At 36.4% G+C, this 26,863-nt stretch overlaps 1 protein-coding gene across 1 annotated transcript; it reads right to left on the bottom strand.

Moving 5' to 3' along the window:
* Positions 1 to 753: 753 nt before the first annotated feature.
* Positions 754 to 26,863, bottom strand: LOC127440880 (zinc finger protein 239-like). The gene is made up of 3 exons (XM_051697939.1): positions 26,747 to 26,863; positions 6,287 to 6,419; positions 754 to 4,108 (listed from the first exon to the last, which is right to left on the bottom strand). The coding sequence occupies exons 2-3, from the start codon at positions 6,339 to 6,341 to the stop codon at positions 3,264 to 3,266; spliced, it is 900 nt and encodes a 299-aa protein (XP_051553899.1). The 5' UTR covers positions 6,342 to 6,419; positions 26,747 to 26,863; the 3' UTR covers positions 754 to 3,263.

Here is a 26,863-nt window from a genome sequence, read left to right on the forward strand (position 1 = left end):
TTCTGGGCTGTGGCCAACCCGTTCTAAGATGGGCATCTTCAGCACCGAGTAGTCCAGGAGGTTGGCGACCGGAAGCTGTTGTGCTGCGATCTGGGCTTCCCCGGTCAGCAGTGGCAGAAAATAGACCGTCCACTGTTCCGTCAGCCATTTCAGAGCTTCAGCGCAAGAGCTGAAGGTAGGCTTCCGGATCATCTTGAGTCCCCATCTTGGAGAGCAACACGCGGGGTTGCGCTGCTGCCGGAGCTTAGTACCCCCTCCTGGGGTACTAAGCTCCAAAGGTCCATGAGGGCCTGGTGTTGGCTCTCGTGGATTCTGGCAAGGGAACTGAAGACTTCCTCCAGCAGCGAAGACTCCATGACAGCGTATCCTTCCTCTACTCCTGGATTTCGGCACCAGTGTAACAGATTTGAGGAATGAGAAAGTGGGAGACAGCGAATCCAACTCAAAGGTAAATTTATTTATACACAAACACGTTCGCTTTACTGCGTAATGGTGAAGCTTTAGACATAAACTCGAACGTTGGCTGCACTGACACACACACACATGCAGGCTCTGCTCTCTCTCCCTCACTCTGACCCTTTTTATTTCCCCCATCTCTCACTGTGAACAAAGAAACAGCAATTACCAGCAATTCATCTCAGGTGAAAACCCTTACCACTTCCTCTCTCCCCAGACGAACTCTCGACCATGCCCTCGCCTCCACAATTGTGAAATAAAATACACATTTCTATAGGTGGCATTTTAAACATTGTTACATTTTATTATATAAATTTTGATCATTAATACTGACAAAAGTGGTGTGTTTGTAAAACGTAGAGAAATTAAGTTTGCATTGCTTTTTTAAGTTGAATTTATTAATTCATTATAAGTGAACTGAAAACTTAAAAAGTCAACCTGCATGACATTTTTTTCTTCACATATTTAACAATTACATATTTAAATTAAGTAACTTTAAGATTTCTCAAACTCTGTCAACTTAGTCTTGAAACAACTGCTTCTTTTATTATAATATTTAATAATACATTTATTCAAACTGTTATTAAATTGTTAAATATTCTGAGAATCTCATGTACATTTCTATAAACATACAGTATATGCAGGTATGTGATGGAGAACAACGTACTTGCTGTCTTAAACTAACAACATCAAAAGTTTACTGATCACATGAACACTTATGAGAAAATAAAAATCATATAAAGCATTTTAAAATGGCACACACAGGCCTCAACACTTGGTACATAAAATGCGACAAGGGATTGGTAACAATCAACAAATTGTTAATTTTATTTGAAAAAAACTCATTGCATTGCAAAACAAGTTACCTACCGTGACAACAAAAACAATGTAAATAAAACTATGCAAATAACCAGCAGCGGCTCGTGACCACAGCTATAGGTGGGGCAGATCTTGCTCTGAGCGCTGTAGATTATGTGTAACCACTATTTATTTTTTTATTTTTTTAACAGTATTCAACTCATTCAACATAACATAACTACATTAAAACACGACTATCTACATGCCACGTTTTCACAGTACTAAAAAACTAAATGTTTCATAGTAATAAATCACAATTTTTATTATAATTATATTAATATAATGTTTTGAATCACAATAAGTTTCAGAGTAAACAGGCCCGCAGTAGGAATGTTTCAAATCACATACACCTACGTTACTCTATACATCCCCTTGCAAAATAAGAATGAAAAAGAAAATATGGGAAACAACATTTTATTCACTTCAGCAACCAAGAGCCAAGGCTTTTTGACATATAATTTTTCATCATACCTTGTATTTTTATTTTCAAAAATTTTTTTAAGTCTAGGTTGTCAGGACCAAGTTGTTTGATGATCAGTTTGTCTTGAATTTGCAATAGAAACGGCACGCTGTTACACACATCCATCAATAGCGCTCGCCATGTCGCAATCTGTCACACTGCTGGTGTGCACTAATACTAAAGTTATCTTTGGTTTGGCACTACATTACGGGCAGATTTTTTTCTGCCCCAATGCGTCTAAATGAGGGCTCTTTGCAGTACTATATTTGACCACAGATTTCCATTGGAAAAACGAGATTCTCTGCCCCACATGCAGTATATCCATATCAAACACAGTGTACCAGAAGTTTTGGCTACATTTTCACTTAAAAAGAATAAAAAAATTATACCAAGGATATTTAAAAACATCCCTAGTATCCTTTTTTTATTTATTTTTAAGTGAAAATGTAGCCTAATCTTCTGGTACACTGTGCTTAAATACATATGTCTGCATTTTGAACAAATTTATGGGGTAAAAAATAACATTATTGGCCGTTTTAGTATGAATCTATGTGGATCAATAGGTGGAGCTCTGCCTTACCTGCCTATATGGACAAGCCTGCAAATGGCCAAATATTCCAAAAATATTACTCATGCCCCAGTGCATGCTGGGACACTTCCACGTAAACATGGAACTGAAACTTAAAAATGGGACTGAAACAAACATTTTGTGTAGGCCAATTTGAATTCAAATAAATGCATTAATACAACACCCTGCTGTGCTTGTTGGTTCAACTTAAAAAGAATCCAAGTATGTTGTAATATAAAAGCTGCAATGACATGCATTACTTGAGATGAAAAAAAAAAAACCTACAATAATCAAGTAAATCTTTCAGTGTTTTTCAGCATTGATTACTAGATCTACACAGACATTTTTTACAGTGTAATGTTTCCGTAAATACCCTGTTAGTTATGCATATGATGATAAGTTTCCTTATATCCTGAAAAATCAAATGTATTCAAAATAAACTTGAAAACAGTCATGAGTTTATTTGAATTTCATTCCATTTTAATTCTACTTCCTTAAATTGAAATTAAAATTGCAATTCTACATCCTTTTTGCTACCTCAGTTCAAATTCAAATCCAACTTCAGGAATTGAATTGGCATTCTTCTTTCAATTCTGAATAGTGCACAACCCTGGTACAGAGCAGAGAGTCCATAGCAGAAGTGATACAGTTCTTTGCTGAAGCTATTTCTACTGTCTGCTGATGTGAGTTCCTCTGAAGAGCTCACTGTCAATTAAAGCAATGTTTCTAAACATCCGTACCTTCACTTTCATGCTCCTGTCCAGTGAGCTGAATCTGTTTCTCTTCAAGTACAAGAACTGTATCTTTGAAGCAGGAACTTGTAAGATATTCTTTTTGATTATGAATTTTTATCATTTGAAAATGTATTTATCTGACTTTCACGCTGTTTAATTGAACAAGTTTACCCTAAAAATAAACTGCTTAGTATAACAACTTTGGACAATGCTTCTTTAGATGAGTCTGTAGATTACATGATTGGGTGAAACTTTTCCCACATGAAGTGCAGTGGTATGGCTTCTCTCCAGTATGCACTCTTTCATGGGTTCTCATGTTTCCTAACATAATGAAACTCTTTCCACAAAGTGAACACTTGTAAGGTTTTTCTCCAGTATGGACTCTTTGGTGCCGTCTCAAGTCGCTAGCTCTGTTAAAAGCTTTACCACACTCTGAGCATACGTGAGCTTTAACACCTGTGTGAATTAACTGGTGCACATTAAAACTGTTCAGCCGTGAAAAACTCTTTCCGCAAAAGCACAGGTAAGGTTTTACATTTGCGTGAATGTTCAGGTGTATCTTTAGCTCTGATACCAATGTAAATTCTTTGCTGCACTGATCACAGTTATATGGCTTTAATCCAGAGTGACAAAAAAGATGATTTTTGAGAGTTGTTACATGTGTGAAACTCTTTTCACACTGATGGCAAGTGAAAGGCTTTTCTCCTGTATGAATTCTTAGATGCCTCTTAAGGTTTCCTTTTTGTGTGAAACTCTTTCCACACTGAGGGCATCTGAACGGCTTCTCTCCAGTGTGAATTCTCAGGTGCCTCTGTAGATCGTCTTTTAGTGCGCAAATCTTTCCACACTGAGGGCATGTTAAATAATTTTTGGCTCTTGTTCTTCGAGTTCTTTTTTGTGAGGAATTCTTTTCAGTCTGTGAGCAACTAAAAGATTCTTCATTAGTTATGAAATTATTACATTTATGATACTGATGGTGTTTCTGATCCACGTCACTCAGTTCTTGACTTTCCTTTTTCACTTCCATCAGATCTAAAGTGAACATAGGAAATAGTGACAAATTTGAAACAAGCTATACAACTGAGGCTACGTCTACATTAATCCGGATAAATCTGAAACGCTCTCCGTCCACACTACCGTTTTCAAGCGCTTTCCAAAAGTTGCTCGTCCACACCGAAATGTTTGAAAATACTTAAATCCCCTTACTGCGCATGCGAAAAATTGCTGTTGCATGTACGGTCTGAAACGCAATTGTCCTCGTGTTCTGTTGCCGGACACCAATTCCAAGTGAACTTCCCTTTACCTTTGAAGGAATGCAATGTGAATGTTGTACAAAGTAACATTTACCTTTAAAAACGCTATCAAAGTGAATATCAGGCACAACAGCGCTGCTATAACACGGGCCGCCATCTTGATTGTTTTGGTTGAATGGATCACATGACAAGAAATACATCATCATTTTCAAATTTAACCACTTGGGAGAGCGTTTTCAAAAAGCTCAGTTTTCGCTGACAAAAACACTGTCTTAGTGTGGATGGAAGGCCAAAACATTGAAAAAAAAATATGCGTTTTCAAACAAAAACTTAGTGTAGACGTGGCCTGAACTTATATTGTAAGCAGCAAAGTCTCCTATCTATTTTCTGTTATCTCTGATATGCTGAAGGTTAACATCACAAAAATGTGGAAGATTCTGGTTTTATTTGCTTATTTAATTGTAATTTTACTGCTTCTATGATTTTCTTATGACAGCAGCAAGATCTAGTGAACTGTTTGAAACTTTGTAACCCTAATTAGTGGTCGACCGATATATTGCTGAGGCCGATATATCGGCTGATATTTAGTATTGTCAAATTAGCAGTATCGGCCGATAAATTTCCCAGTTTGGCCAATTAGTTTTGCAAGTCCCAAAAGCACTGAAAACCACGTTTTGCACGTGAAGGAGCCATCTGAGACACGTGAATGACTGTTCCTTTTGCTGTAACATGCCATTGTGTTACCACAATAATAGAGCTCATGATGTGAAGAGACCTCGAGCGTTTCATTCCTTCTATCTCTCCTCAACACTTCCCTGTAACTGTCTTGTCTAATGATAGCAATACAACTTCTATTATATAACGTCTGAAAATATGCTGCTATTTCGTTTAAAGAAAACGACTGGATTCCTTTCAAAGATTTCATTCACAAACCTCACAAAATATCCGCAAATCCAGCAATTTCTTCATGTAAAGCACATAGTCCTGTGGAGCGCTCATATTTATTCCTCTGAAGCGCATATTATATGGATCAAAACTGTGTCCCTCTGGCTCACCAATGTTGCATGACAGACAGTCCCTGACACTCAAAGAAGGCCATGTCAGTGTCTCAAAGCGGTTCCCGTGCATTGTGAAAGCAAGTGCTGCAGGTTCAATCCATGCAATTCCAAACATCTTTACCAATACAAATTATTATACAAATCTAAAAACTACATATAATAGGCCTATCACAGAAAAGGAGGCGATGACAGTGTTTCACTAGACTTCCAATGAGGAAAACGCTTAACTGTCAAACTCACACTCCACTTTCATTTTTCCGCCAAAATAAAAGCTCCAGGTAAAGTAAATACGACAGGAATATATTGCATGACACAAATCTAATCCTTAAAATAATAGTAATAATAATTCAGCTATATTATAATAATAAACTTCACTAGGTCACACATTAAAAATGTTGTGGTTTTTGATTTTGAAAAATGTTTAAGGAAAAACAGTTGGGAAATAATGGTTAAATATCATTCTCACTTATAAGTATATAGTGAAAAAAACTGTGGAAAACACGGCTTCATTAATCTTAATTAGATTTTTACATCATGCATTAAACATTTTTAATATATTCAATAGGCTGAAAAATAGCATTATATCATTTTTGTAGCCATATCGCCCTGCCCTAGATGACTAAACAAACCAGGAAAAGCTGCTATCTACTAACCAAATCATAAATATATAAATATTTATTTATATTTAAGTTTTATAACTTTTGAGTGAAACAGAATAAAAATAATGATAAATGAAAGTTAATAATATATTTATTTTTTATTAAATCGGCATTACACTGGCCTATCAGCCACCCTGATCTCAAGATATCGGCTTCGGCCATTAAAAAACCCATATTGGTCGATCACTAACTTTAATGTTCCTCAACAGTCATTATGAAAAATCAGAAATGGACACCAACCTCTTTGTTCCTCATTATCTTCATTTATCATTCTGCATGGCTTTGGATCACTCATGTCTTCAGTAGACTTATGTGGTTACACTTGGAGTTGTTCCTCTTTATATACAGTACCATCTAATTCCTCTTTTTTCACCTATAGGATGATGGGAATATTGTCAGCATTTATAAGTAAACTGCTGTGGCAGGGGCTTCACTGAAAGTGTGAACTGTGATTGCTGTGTGTGTGTGAATTGGTGATGTAGCCTTAAAGCCGATTTACACTTTTGCTTCGAACCTTCACAGCAGCCTGACATGCACCTCTCCGAATATTTAAACATGCATCACATTAACACAGGCTACAACAGCTGTGATTGGTCCACTTTGTATCCAGATCGTCCCCCAGGATGACAAGAAGGATATCTGATGTAGTGTCACGTTTTCTACAAGATAATTTTAAGATTTATGCATCACATCTCATTGTATCTGGACTCACTTTAATAATGAGCATCTGCTGTTTTAATACTGTATATGTTTCATGAAGTTACACTCTGAGCTTTTCCTCGATATACTGTATATTTGGTATGTGAGTGAAACAATTGTTTCACTTTTTTGGTAACACTTTTCAATAAGGTTTCATTTGTTAACATTAGTTAACAACATTAGTTAATGAACTAACAATGAACAATACATATTAGCATTTATTAATCTTAGTTAATGTTAATTAAACATATACATTTTGTAAATCAATAGTTATATTAGTTAACATTAGTTAATGCACTATGAACTAACATGAACTAACATTGAACAATTGTAGTTTTATTAACTAACATTAAGATTAGTAAATGCTGTAGAAAATATATTGTTAATTGTTTGTTCATGATGCCTAATGCATTAACTAATATTAACAAATGGAACCTTACTGTAAAGTGTTTTTTTTTTTTTGTATACTAACCGAGACCTTTCTGATCTGTATGATGTGTGACAGTTTGGTGTACAGTAATAATCATATTTCATGAGTAATCAAAAACACTTCTAATTAGACAGTTAATTAAAAACAGGGATGCAAACTCATGCGAGGTGAAAAGTGTGAGAAAGTCATAGCAGGTGTTCCAGGGGTATATTTTCAGTTGATTTGTTTGTTGTATTTAAAGATTTTTAAGTGTTTTAACTTAAAGAACCTATTTCAAGTGATTTTATAAGTAAAATGTAGAAAGTTGTACCAAATAATTGGGCAAATCAGCTTTAAAAAAAGGAGACTATAGCCAAGCGTCAAAGTATGGCAAAATATGTATTTATTATTCCTATTATTTATTTATTAGTCTCTGAAATACTCAATTCTGATTGTTCAGTGACTACATCCAATACAACCACTTGCATCATTCCATTCTCTACCCGTTTCTTATCCTTTAGTAGTATCTTTTAGCATATTAGTACCATTCTTTAGTTGTTAGTTTTTCTTTTTCTTGTTTATTAAAAAAAAAAAAAAATCAAATGTATTTTTGCAACCCTCTATGGACATTTTGGAGAAAGAATCGCCATTGGCTAGTACATTTTCGTTTTTACTCCCCAGTCTTTTGACAACATGTAAGTAGGGCTGGGTGGTATGGCAAAAAACTGAAATATTTTTTTTTTATTAAAAGGAAACAAAGTGCTAGAAAAATGCACAAAAAAGTGCACCACACAGGAAGTTGTCAACACAGTGTATATGTAAAAATTACATTAAAACATTACATTAAAATCTAATAAACCCAGATGTTCAGAAATAATATAATTAAATAAGAAAACTGCAAAACACTTCTTAGCCAATGTATGTATTAATTTGATCAAAACCAAGTCTAGCCATGTCTAGCATGAAAATACAGTGGGTATCCATCCAGAGCTCTCTACCACCATGATCACCGCGTTAGTGTCATTAGCAGCTCTAAACCGCTAAGGGCCGCTATAACCATAGAATTTCAACAGGCTCGCAACGTCACGACCATTCAGTTTGAGGCAGTAATGCTTGTTTTGCCAACCGACGCATCAGGACTTGTTTGTTTCCATTTATTCATTCACATTTCATTAGAGAATTATCATTTGTGAGTATTTTTATACAAATACACTGACGTTATGAGCGAGCACCATTAGGCAGCATATTCCAACAACTGTAACTTCCGGAAACTGTTAAGACGCTGAGCCTGTGGTTTAATTTAATGTGACGATAGGCTAGCCCATATTTTCCATTTTTAAACAGGATTATCAAATGTGAAAATGTATTTATACTGTATGTATATCGCTGTATCATAAGCTATATTCTAATGGCAATAAAAATGTAAGAAAAAGTTAACCGAATTATTCTTTATGGAAGCATCAAATAAAATATTGTAAAATATTTTTATAAGAATCGCAACGTGCCATTACATGAATAAGTCTGGAAGAATTGCGACCACATCATTTGAATATTTGTCTCATTATGCGTTTGAGTTTTACGCTGCATGTAATAACCAGAAAAGCAATGCAGTTCAAAACTGTAAGTTCTTGTCACAAAAGACAAAAACAAAGAACTGCTTTTTTATTCGTTATCTGTCTTGTATTTTATTAGTTGTTAATATTTGCTATTCAATGTTGCCCAAAAGCTCAATGTTATTTTTTGGAGTGTCTATTTACACCCATGTCTAAATAATAGGCTACCTGCAAACTGTTCATTGAGTGTACTGTTGCAGTAGCTCAGGGCGTAACGCTCGTGCATCGATCCCTGTTCGGTCTGGGTTCGAGTCCGTGTTTGTCTCATTATTTTTTCCCATTCTGTTTTCTGTCTCCACTATTAATTATTTGTAATACTACACAGTAAAATCGCTGGTGTTAATCAAGCAGTGTTACTCTCCATTTACTGAGAGGGATAAAGAGGAGCTGGGGACGCCAGTTCGTGAGAGAGTGTTTTTGAGTGTTAACCCGGTTCCTGCTTCCTCCTTTCCTGATGAACAAGAGGCTTGTCTGCCACACTGGTGCCGAAACCCGGGAATTTGGAGGATGATGCGCCGTCAAGGAGTCCTCACCGCTGACTGAGGATCACGACGCCAAGGGAGTGCTCGATCCGGTGGCTCTGGAGCACTGCGTCAACCGGCAGCCGAAAGGGATGGCTGAGGGTTCCAGTGCCATTGCCCGCATCGTGGACGGAAGCAGTATAGCGGGCTGAGGTCTGTCTGGTGGCATGCACGGGGACCGGTGAGTTTTTTTCCCCCTTCTCTCTCTCTCTCCCGAACTAGCGTCCCCGGCTCCTCTTTATCCCTCTTCCGGCTGATTGGGCTGATTCAACACTGGGCGTCCATCGATACAGCCTGGCCACACCCTCCTCCTTGTCACAACAACAAAGTGTAAGATGGTAAAAATTCTAAGAATTAAATTCTGCAATGTTAACTTTACTCTGTTAAGCTCCGCCCATCGAGTGAATGCTCAAAACCGAACAGAAGTTCTCTCTCCAACATGTTCTTTTCCCTTGTACCAAAAGGTAAGTTCCTTTTAGTAACTTATTAAAACACCATTTTAGTATTTTATGATATTAAATGTGCTAATATTACTACATAAATGGTATTTTTGTGCACTTTTTGTAATTTTTGTTGGTTTAAACTGGGAAATTCCGAATGGGTAACTAAACCAAAATGGAGGCAAGCTCACACTTAGAGAAATAGCAAGCTAGTTAACTTATTTTGGCACAATGTGGTAATGATAAAATCTTAAATTGTGCCTATAATCTTAAATTTGTTTCTGTTGCAGTTATCTTTGTAATATTTAGTTAATTTGTATTTAGTCTATTTTTTTTTATTTGAATTACTTAATGGCGGGTAGGGGGACATTGGCCGCCAAAATAGGGCTGTGGCCTAAACTTGCATCAGTTTGCATCAGTCAATGTTTAAAATATGTAATTTAGGTAATATCGTTGTGGATTCAAATGTTTTGTTGAGTTTAAGCATGCATTAGGATGTTATACACAACTTAATTTCGAATAAATTAGAATTATGCATTGCTGTAATATTATGTAAATTATATCTTCGCAACTATTCAGCTCATGAGAGAATAAATATGTCCAATGACTTTTTTAATTACAAAAGCTGTTAAGACGTTCGGTGGAACTCCACCATTTCAGTTTTATTTAAGTCACACACTGTAGATGGCGCTTGGCTTAACGTTAACTTACGTAGCTCAAAGCTCCACAATGAAGAAGAATATGTAGTTGTTGAATCGGACACAGCTCGTTTAAAAATAACAACGTTACTTAACGTGATCCGAGCGGTACATGTTAGTGCTGGCATGTGCTCCATTCACCTCGGAAAGTCGGAATTTCCAAATTCCTCACAGAAAAAAAAAATGCAATGGAACGCATTTCGAGTCCCTTGAAGTCGGACTTCCAACTTTGATGCCCAGATCTCGATGAGATGCAAGTGTGTGACATCACGCAAACATTTAGGCTCGCAGGTAGATGTACAAAGTTCATGATAAACATTCACTTTTATAAAATAATATTCATAAATGGGTCAGAGTTCCCACATTACATGTTAATAAAACCCATTTAGCAAATGTTTGCAGAGACGTGTTCAAAATACGGTAAATTATACAGTTTTTTGATCATACATTTGTACAACAAATCCTATTATAGCAGCATTGTTTATCAGTTTGGTTGCTAGGAGATGTGATAATCAAACACCTGCTAAGCCAACGAAAGCATAGTTTTTTTTTGCTTGTACGTCATTTGCCGAGCATCGGGCAAATGGAACGCCTTTATTGTTAATATTAATTTATATTAATTAACATATTAACATTATCCCATTCTTGGCAACTTGGAGCAAGCTTAAAGATATACTGGAGGATAGAGAGTTAATACATGCAAACAGGTGAATTGTATCTTAATTTATTATTTTAATTACAGATGGGACATACTTAGTGAAAAAAGTGTTTCTGCAACACAGGACAGTGGTTCTTTGTCACCTGGTGTGCCCTGTAAATCGGACTAAATCGCAAATACTAACATGATAATGCAAATTGTTGCAACAGAGTTTCTATATTTATTTACTAAACCTTTGCATTCTCATGGTCTGACAGCTAATCAACTTTAAAAACAAATGTTTTTATATGCTTGAATATGCGGCCCCCACAGCTGTCAGCTTATACAAGGCCCCTCAATAGGGCCCTGTGACTATGAGGGCCCCAAGCCCACTTATAGGACGCTTTGCCTTCATGTTTTTAATAAAAAAAAAGAAAATTGGCCCCGGGGCCCTTGCTAGTCATAATCCGCCCCTGGCCACGATACAACCAGACTCAAGCTTCATAATAACAGCAATACCACAGTGTTATTAATCTATTACAGTTGTATGTACGGTTGTAATATTTACAGATAGCAGTGCTATTCACCTGAACTCTGTGGTAAAGCGGCTCAGATTTTGAGCCCATGGTCTGTTCGAACAGACGGAGCACAACAGAGACACATATTTCCAAACTGAACTCTTTTCCTGATATAGCATTCTAAAACGCATTGCTTATTCTGTGAAACGCTGACTAAAGATAAAGATACAATGCCCAAAGACCTCCACCTAAGGGGCTGTTCACGCTGAATGCTTTTGCATCCATCCGTGCAGCTTTCCAATTGTTTTCTATGTAAACGTGCTACACAGACATCTTCGACTACTGCGCCACGTTTTGTAGTTTATTCAGCATCTCGTGCAGGAGAGCTGTGTTTTTAGATGCCATATCAAGTTAAAAAGATCTTCAACCTTTAAAAACGCATCTCGAGACACTTGCGTTCTGTTAAATCGAATTTGTTGCGCTGCGTCTAGCCTTCTTTTAGCACAAGATTGCGTTCAGTTTGAAGTCATCGTTGGTGCTTGTCACACATCCAAAAATTTGAATGCACAGTTTTAGCATTCGACTGTGCATTTTATCTAAAATTCAATGAATATTGGAATTTTATATTTTAATTTGACAGCCTTGCAAAGGCATGCCACTGAAGTGTTAACAGAAATAGCTAAATCGTTTTTGCTTAGGGATAAGTTTGCTAAATTTCTCTATTCAAACACACACTATTGTCAACCATCAATCTATCAAACCCATTTATTTTTTTTTTTACATGCATTTGGTTTTTCAATGATTTGTGTTGAAAAGAATATGTAAAACTTACAGAATAAATATTTTGTTTGAAATTAAATGTTTAGTCTTAACATGACAAGTTTAAATGTTGTGTTAAATTGGTGGAATCCATTCCTGCCAAGAAACATGGTGGGGAGCGTATCATGGAGTACAGATGAACTTTGAGAGATGAAACAAGGTGGAAAATAGTGAACATCCTGGCAGTATATATGACAGAAAAAAGGGTAATCAGCACATCATTTACTGGTGTATATTATTTTATCATAATAGTTTGAATGAACTATTTCTTGTTTTCTAAACCTGGGCTAAAGACTGGTGAAATCCTATCTTTTTTTAATTATGCAGTACATCACCACTGAGGCAGGTGAAAGTAAAATATGCCAGAGGAATTGTAGCTTTGTTCCTCGACCTCAGTGACCCCTTCTCCAAAAATGGCTATATAAGTGTCACAAAGTTGTTCAATCTTAATGCTGCATTGACACTTTAAATGCTGTATTTTTTCTTAAATTTTAAATCACGTTTTTTCCCCCCGTTTCTGTATTTTATTTTATTTTTCTAAGGAGCATTACTATGATGTTGAGAGTGGCAATGGGCATTTGGCATGGAAAATTAAAACTATACAGAGAGGCAAGATAGTCGAACATTAATTTAAGATACACAATGAAATTCAGAAACTCATGTCCTGCCTCTGTTGTTTATACATTTTACAAAACTTAAATAACGTGCCACCTTTCGCAGCAGGTTTGTCGCTACTGATTGCTGTGTGACATTAATATTATTTGTACTAAGATGAGGCTCTTTTAGCTTTTTTGGTATGATATAAGGGAATAACTTGACATAGCATCTTTCAAGAAATTATGAAGCTCTTAAAATTAGGATGTCCCGATACCATTTTTTATTTTTATTTTCATTTTTTTTTTTTTTTAACGAGTTTGAGTACCATTGCTTCATTTTTGGTACTCGCCGATATTGAGTCCGATACTTTTTTCCCCCTCCATATCAACAATTTATTTCAATTTTATCATCAAAATGGTGTTTAAATAAATGACCCGATACTGACATCCCTACTGAAACTGCTTTGTTGTTCACCATCAGGACAAGGATCGTCTGGTCAACCAACTGTAAGATGGGAGTCACAGTTTACTCCGGAGATTGTCCTGAGTGAAGATAAATGCCATATACACTGATCAGACACAACATTAAAACCACCTGTAGGGCTGCACAGTTAATCAAACAACTAATCACGATTACGGCTGCCTCAATTATGTAATCGTGAAAACCGACGATTACGGCGTTCAATTTAAGTCTGCTCGTGTTGCTTCAATGGTTTCTATTTACAACGTGTTTTTGCAGCGGTTGAGTATTCTAACCAATCACTAACATGTCCGTTGAGCAATGAAATGGCAATGGCCAATCAGAGCCGCTTAAATTAATCCTCTGTCCTATCAGTAATGACAACTGATCCTAATGCGCAAGTTTTAAACCGTCTGAATGCCCAGATGCTTGCTTTATGTTCCACCTCTGTTCGTGGTGGCACACGAAAATGAATACTGAAGAAACATCACCTGACACTTGAAAAGAAGCTGTAGAACAAGAGCGAAAAGCACTTTGGAATTATTTTGGATTCATTGCATATTGCACAGCTCGCTTTGAACGTAAATGTTAAATACACAGCAAATGAGCAACACGACAAAACTAAAACGCTCCCGTTCTAATCAAGGCACAGACGCGGTGTTAATAATTGATTTATTATGCTGATTAGACAGCTCTGTTTTTAATGAGAGCATTCGCGAGAGTGCAGATCTTTGTGCGGAGCGTCACTAAGCTCGTGTCGAAATGCAGGTCTCAAACAGTGTAAATCTGCAGTGAATGACAGCAGTCATAGTAATGGGAGAGTTTGTCACGTTGCTCGATTTCTGTGTACAATTTATTAAAAATGTAATAACAGTTTTGTTTTGTCATGTTAGTAAGTAGGCCAATGTGAATTTGATTTGTACAAAATAGCAATAAATTAATTCAGATTAACTGTTCTAAGTTTGTTTTGGAGGTGTAGCCAACATAAAGAATATGGCATAAATAGCATATTTCAGGAATCACCGTCATTGTTATCGCGTCTGCTGTAATAAGACCCATTTGCCACGCAGCTGGTATTAGTAGATTTAACATTTTCACGAACTGCACAAACTCTGATCGCAAATGACTGTTTTTAATTTCCAAAGTGCACCACTGAGGCCAAAAATTATCTAACGATGATCTTACATGAACAAGATCACCAGTGAAGCACTAACGGGATGAATGGTCCCCTGTCTTGCCACCAAAGGGCTTACTGAACACAGTAAGTATCTTGTCTATTTAAATCGGCTGTTAATAAGTTTGAAAATTGAATGTCATATTATTTACTGTATGTGGACTAATAATTTAAGAAGTAATTAGCAATAATTTAATTTATTTTATGCCATTGATATCCATTTAAAATAAGTTTTATTTGGCCCAACATTAACAAACATTATTACAATATTTAATGCTTAAAAGATCCTTAAAAGAAATTGGAGCGCAGCTCATATCCACCATTGAAATCTGCTACTTTGCTTACTTTGTGACGTCACGGTAATTTAATATTTTAATCGACATTAATAATCGTGATTACAACATCAAGGGCAATAATCAACAATTTTGATTTTTGTTATAATCGTGCAGTCCTAACCACCTGCCTAATATTGTGTAGGTCCCCTCGTGCCCCCATAACAGCGGCAACCAGCATCTCAGAATAGCATTCTGAGATACTATTCTTCTCACCACAATTGTACTGAGCGGTTACCTGAGTTACCGTAGACTTGTCAGTTCGAACCAGTCTGGCCATTCTCTGTTGACCTCTCTCATCAACAAGGCATTTCCATCCACAGGACTGCTGCTCACTGGATGTTTTTTGTTTTTGGCACCATTCTGAGTAAATTCTAGAGACTGTTGTGTGTGAAAATTCCGGGAAATCAGCAGTTACAGGAATACTCAAACCAGCCTGTCTGGCACCAACAATCATCCATGCGATTATCTAATCAGCCAATCGTGTGGCAGCTGTGCAGTGCATAAAATCATGCAGATACGGGTCAGGAACTTTAGTTAATGTTCACATCAACAATCAGAATGGGGCAAAAATGTGATCTCAGTAATTTGGACCATGGCATGATTGTTGGTGCCAGAAGGGCAGTGTTTTTTTATTTTTTATTATTATTATTATTATTATTATTATTATTATTTTTCTCCCCAATTTTGGCATGCCCAATTCCCAATGCGCTCCAAGTCCTTGTGGTGGCGTAGTGACTTGCCTCAATCCGGGTGGCGGAGGACAAATCTCAGTTGCCTCCACGTCTGAGACAGTCAATCCGCGCATCTTATAAAGTGGCTTGTTAAGCGCGTTACTGCAGAGACCTAGCGCGTGTGGAGGCTCATGCTATTCTCTGCGGCATCCACGCACAACTCACCACGCGCCCCACTGAGAGCGAAAACCACATTATAGTGACCACGAGGAGGTTAACCCAATGTGACTCTACCCACCCTAGCAACCAGGCCAATTGGTTGCTTAGGAAGCCTGACTGGAGTCACTCAGCACGGCCTAGATTCTAACTTGCGACTCCAGGTGTGGTAGTAAGCGTCTTTGCTTGCTGAGCTACCTAGGCCCCCCAGAAGGGCAGGTTTGAGTATTTCTGTAACTGCTGATCTCCTGGGATTTTCACACACAACAGTCTCTAGAATTTACTCCGAATGGTGCCAAAAACAAAAAACATCCAATGAGCAGCAGTTCTGTGGACGAAAATGCCTTGTTGATGGGAGAGGTCAACAGAGAATGGCCAGACTGGTTCAAACTGACAAAGTCTACGGTAACTCAGATAACCGCTCTGTACAATTGTGGTGTGAAGAACAGTATCTCAGAATGCAAATCTGAGATGCGGGTTGATGTTGTTTTGGCGGCACGAGGGGGACCTACACAATATTTGGCAGGTGGTTTTAATGTTGTGGCTGATTGGTGTATAGTGTCATTTTGCCATTTCATGCAGTCACGTTTGTGGATGTACAGTATGTATGTTTCTTTTGCCTGATTGTTTATTTAATCAATGTTTTAAATGTGACTTCGTTGAAGTGTTTTCTATTCTGTATTAAATGTTTTAAGAGTTAATTTGACACTGCAGATGTTTTTCTTTTTCGAAGTGCAAAATTAACACCCCTAAGATTTGTTTGAAATATATTGTAAACACTGTTCAGTGTCTTTGGCTAAAAAAAAAAAAAAACCTCTTAAAGAGTAATTAAGAGCTATTTTCAATGTAGCAGAGCAAAGTACTTACACCACAGAGTGAAATATTAACACTTGATAGTTATTTGATTGACAAATAACTTAACACTTGTAGTAACACAAAATGGATGTTGGACTTTTACTCAGGGAGAGGTCATTTTTAACGATTAAAGTGCGAATCAAGTGCGAATCAACTCAACATTTATAAGAGTTAATTTCCCCTTAGTGTTAAATTGTGGTAACACTATTGATTGTTGAGCAGTCAATTTTACTCTGAAAATGTAACATTATGACAAGAGTCGATTTATCACCAATTCTGAGTGGGACAAAATACATTTGGGTCCAGTGTTAAATTTTACTCTTATAGTTATTTTAACATTGCAAAATGTACTGTGTACTTGTAATAATACACAAAATGAATATAAAGTTAGTTTTACTATAGGAATATTGTATTAACCATGTTTTTTGGGGAGAAAACATAGATTTGATACAATTAACAATGGTGTTACAGTAATATGCTTTTAATATAGCTATTAACAATGTTTCATTTTGTGGTTACAATTATTTTACTACAAAATACCATGGTGATACTATGGTTACTGTATCTGTAGAGGACATCAGGACAGATCCGTGTTTCATCCCCATTTCACATCGAATTAAACATTAAACATCCACAAAGTATTTTGACTTTTAAGACATCTATATAAAAATTTTATATTTATGTGAATGTGTATATACTGTACGCAGTAACGGCATTTCACATGTCATTTGACATTTTACTTCAAGTTAAGTTGAGGTAACAGTTCTCTGATGTCACAATCGAACGCTTGAGTTGGGTGTTAAAGGTGGGCTAGTATCTGCTTTTGGTGTTTCCCATCCCCCATGCAAACACAGCCAAAGGAGATGTGGGGGGCTGTGATGCTTTAAAAGATTAAAGGAGATTTGGCTGTTTAGATTTTCACCTGGAATTTTGGACAAATACAAGTGAACTACCCTCACGCTATTGTTCTGTATTAATGTAATTAAGTTAAATAGTAATCTTTATCATGTAATCATGAATGCTGCCGCCCTATGCTACCTACCGCCTATGGTTTTACTCAAGGCCGTAACCATGTCTTGAACACTGGGGGGACCAAACTCTTTTGGGGGTGGGGGTTTGCAGGTGTTGAGGTCACAAATATAATGGTACTCCATCCTTTAAAATACTAAAGGTGATAAAATTATAATCTATTCTGAATAAAGGCTTTAAATGTGTTAACGTTTTTTTTTTTTTTAAATGCGACCAAAGTTAGATAATTTTTTGTTTTAAAAGATACATGTATTATTAAAGTTCACACAGTGTCTACATTGCTACCAATTTGCCTGTTTCAGTCATATTTTCTTTGTTTTTTTTGTGCTGTCTCAAAGAAAAGATGAATATAATTTGAATTGATGTTCACATATACATATCACTGATGTATATGTAAAATGACATGACTGTGTCAGCTGGCTAGCAAAAAGAAAATACACACAATTATTTACTGTCCTCAAGTTGTGTCTCATGGTTTTTTCCCCCATAGAATCTAAAAACAATCTTTTCTTCAAGAATCCTAACGCTGCTCTTTTCCATACAAAAACACTTCATACAGAGAATGTATCTTAAATAAGTGTATTTTGTATACATGTGTATTTTTTCACTTGGTTATAATTCTGCGAGTGCAGTAAAGACAAAATACACTTATATTCAAGATATATTCTCTAAAAGCAAGTCTAAATATCTGATATGAGGCTGCTCAGATGAATGCATTTTGTTTTTTAAAGATTTTTAGATATTTTAAAATATTTGTATTTTTAATATTATATTCAACATTCTCAGATAAAAAAAAATGTTCTGCTAAAGAAAATGTACGTTGTTTTAAAGGAGTTATAGATATTTATATTGGAAAACAAGCCAAAACAAAAACAAATCAAAAATGTATTTTGTTGCAGTGTATAATGGGGCGAAGACTACCCTCTCTCACCTTTTTGTTCAATTCAATCCATCTTTAACTCACAAAAAAAAAAAAAAAAAAAAAAACTCTCTCTTATTAATAAAGCTGCGTATTGCCAATTTTCTTCATGATAAAAAATGCACAGTTTACGATTCAATAAATTGCGAGCCATCACGTTATAATCTAGCTGCATTAAGCATGCGTGCTCGAGGGACGAGCGTCCTGTGACAGAGTGTGCCTCAGCCAGGTGCAGTTTCAATCTCTCCCACTTAGATCGGGACATTCGTGCAACTCATAGAAGAGGCGCTGACCGCACAGAGAAATGCCAGTTTCGGAGTTTGTCGTTATTTACATGATCTGCTTCCATATTATTTGAACTATAATAAAGCTATAACGCATTAAATATAACTGCATTTAAGATGTAACGCTGGGGTGTTTCCTTTAAAGAGCTAGGGCTCCACTTATTCCACAATGAGAGTGCTTCTGTATTTACTTATTTTGTATTTTTGCATTATAATTCCCTCATACTTTGCGATCTACATCACCTGAAGCTGTGTGGAAAGTTTAGAGTGCATCTGGACTGTGAGCTGTGTAATTCTTCCTCTCCTCAATCAGGTGCGAGCTGCAGTGCTACTCTCATGCGTCATCATTAGTGTTTAATGTGATCCCATGTTACGTTAAATGAGATTAAACCACTATTCGACAACTAATCATTTCAGCCCTATTGACAACTAGACGCCGATGCATAATGGACTGCAGCAGAACAGCAACAAGGATATAAATTATTGGCCATATCTGATTATTGGTGGGGACTTGTCCCCCTCAATGTATATTGTGGTTACGGCCCTGGTTTTACCTTTTAAAACACAATTGTGGCAACAAATATAAGAGTAAATGTATAAATTATATATAGTATAAAACTAAATGACCAACAATAATGTTACAGGACACATGCTCGGGAGCGCCCATGCTCAAAACTGTCCTGGCGGATTGTGAGGACCCACTTTGAAGACCAGCTGTGAGTTAAACACTTCCGAATTCCAACAGCTTTGTTCAAAGAATTGTGTGCCAAGGTCTGTCGTTTTGTTGGGCCAGTCACACCAAGCCATCACACACTCATAACAAGTGCACGAATGGTCAAAACACGTCATTGTTTTGCATTTCCATCACCTTAATGCGTATTTTAACTAATGTGAAACTCTACAAAATCCACCTCCTAGCACATTAAATTTTAAGTGAATTTTGAGAATTTATTCGCATTTCAAGCATTTCCATTCAGGATTTCTTATGCGCAATTTCAAAATACGCAGAAAAATAGTTGGATGGAAAACTAGTGCCAGCCACATCGCAAAATGTTTTTATAAGAATCTGCTGGATATATTTTACTTATCACATGTATCCAAACAAACAAACAAACAATACGATAAGAAAAACAGGTCTCCATCCTGCAGCCTGTCGTACATGTCAGACTGTCGTACCGAAAACACTACCACCAGGCTATCCGTCCACATTAAATGATAATTTTATATCATATCAAATCGTATCATATATAATATCAGTGGAGGACTGGCCATTGGGAGAACCGAGACTTTCCCAGTGGGCCGGCCGCGAAATGGGGCCGCCGCGTTATGCAGAACGTGCCACAAAACGGCGCAGCGATATGCAGAAAAGGACAGCATTTTTTCATTAGGGTTAACAAATAAAATTATGAATGTTCACAATGTATTTTCATTTTGATTTTCAGGAAGATAATTAGATAACTAATATCTATGAAGCAACAGTTTTTTATTTATTGAAAAAGGCTGACATTCTAACATTTCTTTCTATATACCAATTCACTAAGCTATAACTTTAATGCTGCCATTAATTTAGCATTGTTAGATCACCTTCTACACATCAAAATGTAAAAAAGCACAATACAAATAATAATATTAACAATGTTAATCATAACTCACTTTTTTACATGGTGACAACGATGGTGATAAAAGTGTTCCTTTGCGCCTCCTGACGGTGATTTTTGCGAACAGGTTTCATGTGTGAGAATTTGAAGTTTTTACGCGGTGGTACTTCCCACGGTATAGAGGATCAGTTTTGTTGAGTACCCCCTGTAGCACAAATGACTCAGGCTCGGAATATCTCCCAGTATTGATCAAACACAGGCGATGTTCATAAAATTTAAGCTCAAATCATGAAATTCATCCGTGTAGTAGAGCAGTGCCATAACACAACTCCCGTAGTGTTCTTCCACAAATTGCATGCAATTTTAAGTTTCAACCACAGATGTCGCTAGAGAGCATGACGTTCTGTAGTGCAGCTTTAATGTAAAAGTCCTAAAATGTGTCTCTAAATGTTAAAGGTGCACTCAGTAACTTTTTGCTTGTGTCATCTTGGACTACAGTGACACCTAGTGGTGTGGATGCAATATCATTCAAAATCAATAGTTTTCAGTTACAGATGCCATTGTAGAAATTCACTATTCACAATCAGCCATGATTAATTTAATCCAAGTCTCCAATAACAAGACGGTTACTGAGATTAAGCGAGTTGTATTCAGCTGGTCATGTGATTTTAAAATGGCAGCCCCCATGTAGAATAATACAGCTTTTCCTCATCTCATGTGAGTGGTCATGATTTTATATATATGTTTAAAAATTACAATTCATTTCTTTAGGAGTAGAAACGTTTTAATGGGGAAAAATTACTTAGTGCACCTTTAAGACCAGGGGTGCTTCTCATTTCTTAAATTGTGCATCCTTTGTATCCTCGCTCCTCCACTCTCGAGCCCATGACACGGAAACCAGTCAAAGTCCGCCATCATTAAAGAATAGGCCTATTCTGGGTTCAATACAATTTAAGCTCAATCAACAGCATTTGTGGAATAATGTTGAATACCACAAAAATTAATTACGACTTGTCCCTTCTTTTCTTAAAAAAATAAATAAATAAATATATTTATTTATTTGTTTTTTTAAGAAAAGAAGGGATGAGTCGAAATAAATTTTTGTGGTATTTATAGTATATAAATATTAGCCGTTTTTTACAAGCACTACTTTGATGACAAAGGTTTAATCTTATTTCCTGTATTTTATTGACAAAACATGCTTTTCCTATTTACCATGATGTCCTTCTCCAATGTGCAAAATAAAACATGTATTGGCTAAATGTACGCTTTACTTTGTGCAGAATTTATGAAATATTCATTAAAAATGCAAACATCCTTGCACACAGACCAACTCATTTTGATGAGCTGCTTGCTCGACACACTTACCTGACACGTGCCTATTTTCCCTGTATAGTTATACACTTTACAGATTAATGCATTAAAATCATGCTGCAAGTTTATTTGTATACCGCAAAAATTCTATATATCGTACAGACCCACTGGCCACCACTAAATTTTTCATTTGGGAAGGCAATCTGTCGTCTGTGCAGTTATACTAACATCTTCAAATTCTACATCATTAATCCACCCCCTTACTTGGCGCAGTCGCTGAAATGCGATTATTTATATAGGAAACATATGTACACAAAAAGCATGCTTGTTTAAATCTATTCGTTTAAAGATTGTACCTTAGATACAAATGGAAATCTGCCCATGTAATCTCCAGAGAATGATTCAAATATACAGTACAGTATATAAAAAATATACAAACTGTGATTCATGCATCCTGAACAGCGCTGAGAAAAGTAACAGGTGCTATGTGACAATGGTGTTTATGCACCGCTTCAAGATGTTGGATGATAAATAATGATACTGAGAATTTTTAATAGTCATTAAAATGAAAATAAAAACATTTTATAAACTTAAAGTATTTTCTAAGTGGTAAAAATGGCCAAATGTTGGTCGGGACATTTTCAATTATCTGAGTGTTGGTAGGGGCATGTCCTATCATGACCATCCCAACGAGGCAAGTCAATGGAGCCAATTTTTGAAGGGTTTAAAGGCAGAAATGTGAAGCTTATAATATTATAAAATCACTTACATTCATTCTTCTGTTAAAACTCATGTATTATTTAAATGGTCTTCATAGTCATTTTAGTGTTTGTTGACATTACATCATCATAGCAACAAAGCAGTAAAATAACTTTACACATAAATGGTTAGTAAGTGATTTAATCACACTAAAATCATGTTAACACACAGATTGTTTATGTCTTAAGGCTATACTTTTGAAACGGTCAAAAATTGGCCCCATTCGCTTCCATTGTAAGTGCCTCACTGTCAGCTTGATTTTTGCTTTTTTAAAGAAAAGGAGGGGCAAGTCCAAATTAATTTTTGTGGAAATCAATATTATGTCACAAATGCTGTTGATGGAGCTTAACTTGTATTGAATCCAAGCGTTGTTCTAATATTTTGATAATTGATTAATTATACACACTTAAAAGGAACAGTTGACCCAAAAATGAAAATTTGCTGATAGTTTACTCACCCTCAGGCCATCCAAGATGTATCTGAGTTTCTTTCTTCATCAAAACAGAATTTAAGACTTTTAGGATTTCATTTCAAGCCTCCTCCTTTAAACAATGCAAGTGAATGTACTCCATTTTTTGACGGTTCAAAATGCATATTTAGGGTGCATCAAAATAATCCACATGACTCCAGTCGACAAATAAAGTTCTTCTGAACGCAAACGATTGATTATTTTTAGAAACAAAACAATATTTACATACTTTATAACTACAAATGTTTGCTTCCGTACATCTCTTTGACATGCGCTCATGAGAGGGATGATGTAAGCTCATTGGTAAGGTCACATGGAGGAGGAGTCAGGAAGTGCATCAGAAAGAAACTCAGATACATCTTGGATGGCCTGAGGGTGAGTAAATTATTAGCAAATTTTCATTTTTGGGTGAACTATTCCTTTAATATGATACACAGGAACAGAGTGTTAATTTTAAACAATCTTACAGCTGGTTTTCTTTTCTTTTTTTTCTCCCCTATTTGGAATGCCCAGTTCCCAAAACACTCTAAGTCCTCGTGGTGGTGTAGTGACTCACCTCAATCCGGGTGGCGGAGGAAGAATCTCAGTTGCCTCCACCTCTGAGACCATCAGTCTGCACATCTTATCACATGGCTTGTTGAGCGCGTTACCGCGGAGACATAGCGTGTGTGGATGCTTCAAGCCATCCACCGCGGCATCCACGCACAACTCTCCACGTGCCCCACCGAGAGCCAACCACATTATAGTGACCATAAGGAGGTTACCCCAACGTGACTCTACCCACCCTAGCAACCGGGCCAATTTGGTTGCTTAGGAGACCTGGCTGGAGTCACTCAGCACGCCCTGGATTCGAACTCGCAACTCCAGGGGTGGTAGTCGGCATCTTTACTCACTGAGCTTTAAGTCTTCATTCTGACACCCCACGCCCATCTCATTCTCCCAAAGTAAATATTAGTGGCTTGTTGCACGTGTTTGAATTTCAGGAGTTCAAGAGTTTCATAGTTGTTATAGCCTTGTTAATTCTGACTATTTATAGGTTTGTAAAAATATTTTGTACTCTCTTTTATATATATATATATATATATATATATATATATATATATATATATATATATATATATATATATATATATAATTCTCTCTCCATTTCTATCTCTCCTTCCTCCAACAACAGTAAGCTACATTTATGGTATATGCCTTGTTAAGAGCACTGGACTAAACAGATAAAAGTGCACCGGAAGTTAACTCAAATGGATTTAGTTGAACAATAAAACAGTCTTCCTTAAAATGTATTATGTGTGTGTCTGTAGGTTTTAAAGCTTTAAAATCTATGCAGGGAAAATGTATTTAAAAAGAAATTATTTTCCACAGGGGCCTGGGTAGCTCAGAGAGTAAATACGCTGACTACCACCCCTTGAGTTCGCGAGTTCGAATCCAGGGCGTGCTGAGTGACTCCAGCCAGGTCTCCTAAGCAACCAAATTGGCCCGGTTGCTAGGGAGGGTAGAGTCACATGGGGTAACCTCATCGTGGTTGCTATAATGTGTGCTTCTCGCTCTCGGTGGGGCGGGTGGTGAGTTGTGCGTGGATGCAGTGGTGGATGCTGTGTCTACAAGCTACGTGATAACCGGGTTGACGGTCTCAGACGCGGAGGCAACTGAGATTCATCTTCCACCACCCGGACTGAGGCGAGTCACTACGCCACCACGAGGACTTAGAGAGCATATTGGGAATCGGGCATTCCAAATTGGTGAGAAAAAGAAAAGAAGAAATATTTTGCACAAGATTAATATTTTTGTATTTTAAAATATTATCAAAGGATATTTTATAAATATGTTGTATAAATGTATTTTAAAATATATATTTACTATCTATTTCCCCATATATTTGGCCATTTTTTGAATATTATATAAGAAATGTATTTATATATACACTGGCAGCCAAAAGTTTGGAAAAATGTACAGATTTTGCTCTTATGGAAAGAAACTGGTACTTTTATTCACCAAAGTAGCATTCAACTGATCACAATGTATAGTCAGGACATTAATAACTTGAAAAATTACTATTATAATTTGGAAAAAAAAATTCAGAACTTCTTAAACTACTTCAAAGAGTTCTCATCAAAAAATCCTCCATGTGCAGCAATGACAGCTTTGCAGATCCTTGGCATTCTAGCTGTCAGTTTGTCCAGATACTCATGTGACATTTCACCCCACGCTTCCTGTAGCACTTGCCATAGATGTGGCTGTCATGTCGGACACTTCTCACGCACCTTACAGTCTAGCTGATCCCACAAAAGCTCAATGGGGTTAAGATCCATAACACTCTTTTCCAATTATCTGTTGTCCAATGTCTGTGTTTCTTTGCCCACTCTAACCTTTACTTTTTGTTTTTCTGTTTCAAAAGTGGCTTTTTCTTTGCAATTCTTCCCATAAGGCCTACACTCCTGAGTCTTCTCTTTACTGTTGTACATGAAACTGGTGTTGAGCAGGTAGAATTCAATGAAGCTGTCAGCTGACACCATGTGAGCATCTATTTCTCAAACTAGAGACTCTGATGTACTTATCCTCTTGTTTAGTTGTACATCTGGCCTTCCACATCTCTTTCTGTCCTTGTTAGAGCCAGTTGTCCTTTGTCTTTGAAGACTGTAGTGTACACCTTTGTATGAAATCTTCAGTTTTTTTGGCAATTTCAAGCATTGTATAGCCTTCATTCCTCAAAACAATTGACCGATGAGTGTCTAGAGAAAGCTGTTTCTTTTTTCCCATTTCTGACCTAATATTGACCTTAAGACATGCCAGTCTATTTCATACTGTGGCAACTCAAAAACAAATACAAAGACAATGTTAAGCTTCATTTAAAGAAACAAATAGCTTTCAACTGTGTTTGATATAATGGCAAGTGATTTTCTAGTATCAAATTAGCAATTTAGCATGATTACTCAAGGATAAGGTGTTGAAGTGATGGCTGCTGGAAATAGGGTCTGTCTAGATTTGATAAAAAATTACTTTTTTCAAATAGTGATGGAGCTGATTTTCACATCAGTAATGTCCTGACTATACATTGTGATCAGCTGAATGCCACTTTGTTGAATTAAAGTACCAATTTCATTCCGAAACAGCAAAATCTGTACATTATTCCAAACTTTTGGCCGCCAGTGTCTTAGGTTTTTTTTTTTTTTTTTGCCTTATGAGAAGATATAATAAGATTTAGGCTACAACTGTGGCATATGTGGTCTCAAAGAAAAATGTTCATTTGAAACATATATTTATCATGAAATATATCCTTTATAGAGGACAAAAATTAATGACTGGGTCTCAGAGGAGGATATGGCTGACCAGTTCTTAAATGGTACTTTTTTATTTGCTGATTAATTAAAACTTTTCAGTTTTCATATTTTGTACATTTGAGATCACATCACAACAATCAGATGTATTGTATATCGTTGGAAAGGTCTCAGTTAGTAGAATACAAGCAGATATGTTTTACTCAAAGACCAAACTACAGTGAGTATGTGTGAAATCCATACATAAACATTTTTTATTATTATTTATTTTATTTTATTTTACTTTATTTATTTATTTATTTTGTCACGTTTTGGCTTATATTTCAAGAAAATTAAAAAGAGAGAAAAAAAAAGAAAGACAAATATGGCAAATCTTAACTTACAGCTGGTGATCTTCATTCAAACAAGCCTCTTGAAATATTCCTCAAAGTGTGTCATTACAATTTTTAGACCTTAAGGTGCGGTGTCTACTACAGCATCTCTATAGCAACTTCTGGAAT

The sequence above is a fragment of the Myxocyprinus asiaticus genome, chromosome 5 (genome assembly GCF_019703515.2).
Source record: "Myxocyprinus asiaticus isolate MX2 ecotype Aquarium Trade chromosome 5, UBuf_Myxa_2, whole genome shotgun sequence".
NCBI lineage: Eukaryota > Metazoa > Chordata > Actinopteri > Cypriniformes > Catostomidae > Myxocyprinus > Myxocyprinus asiaticus.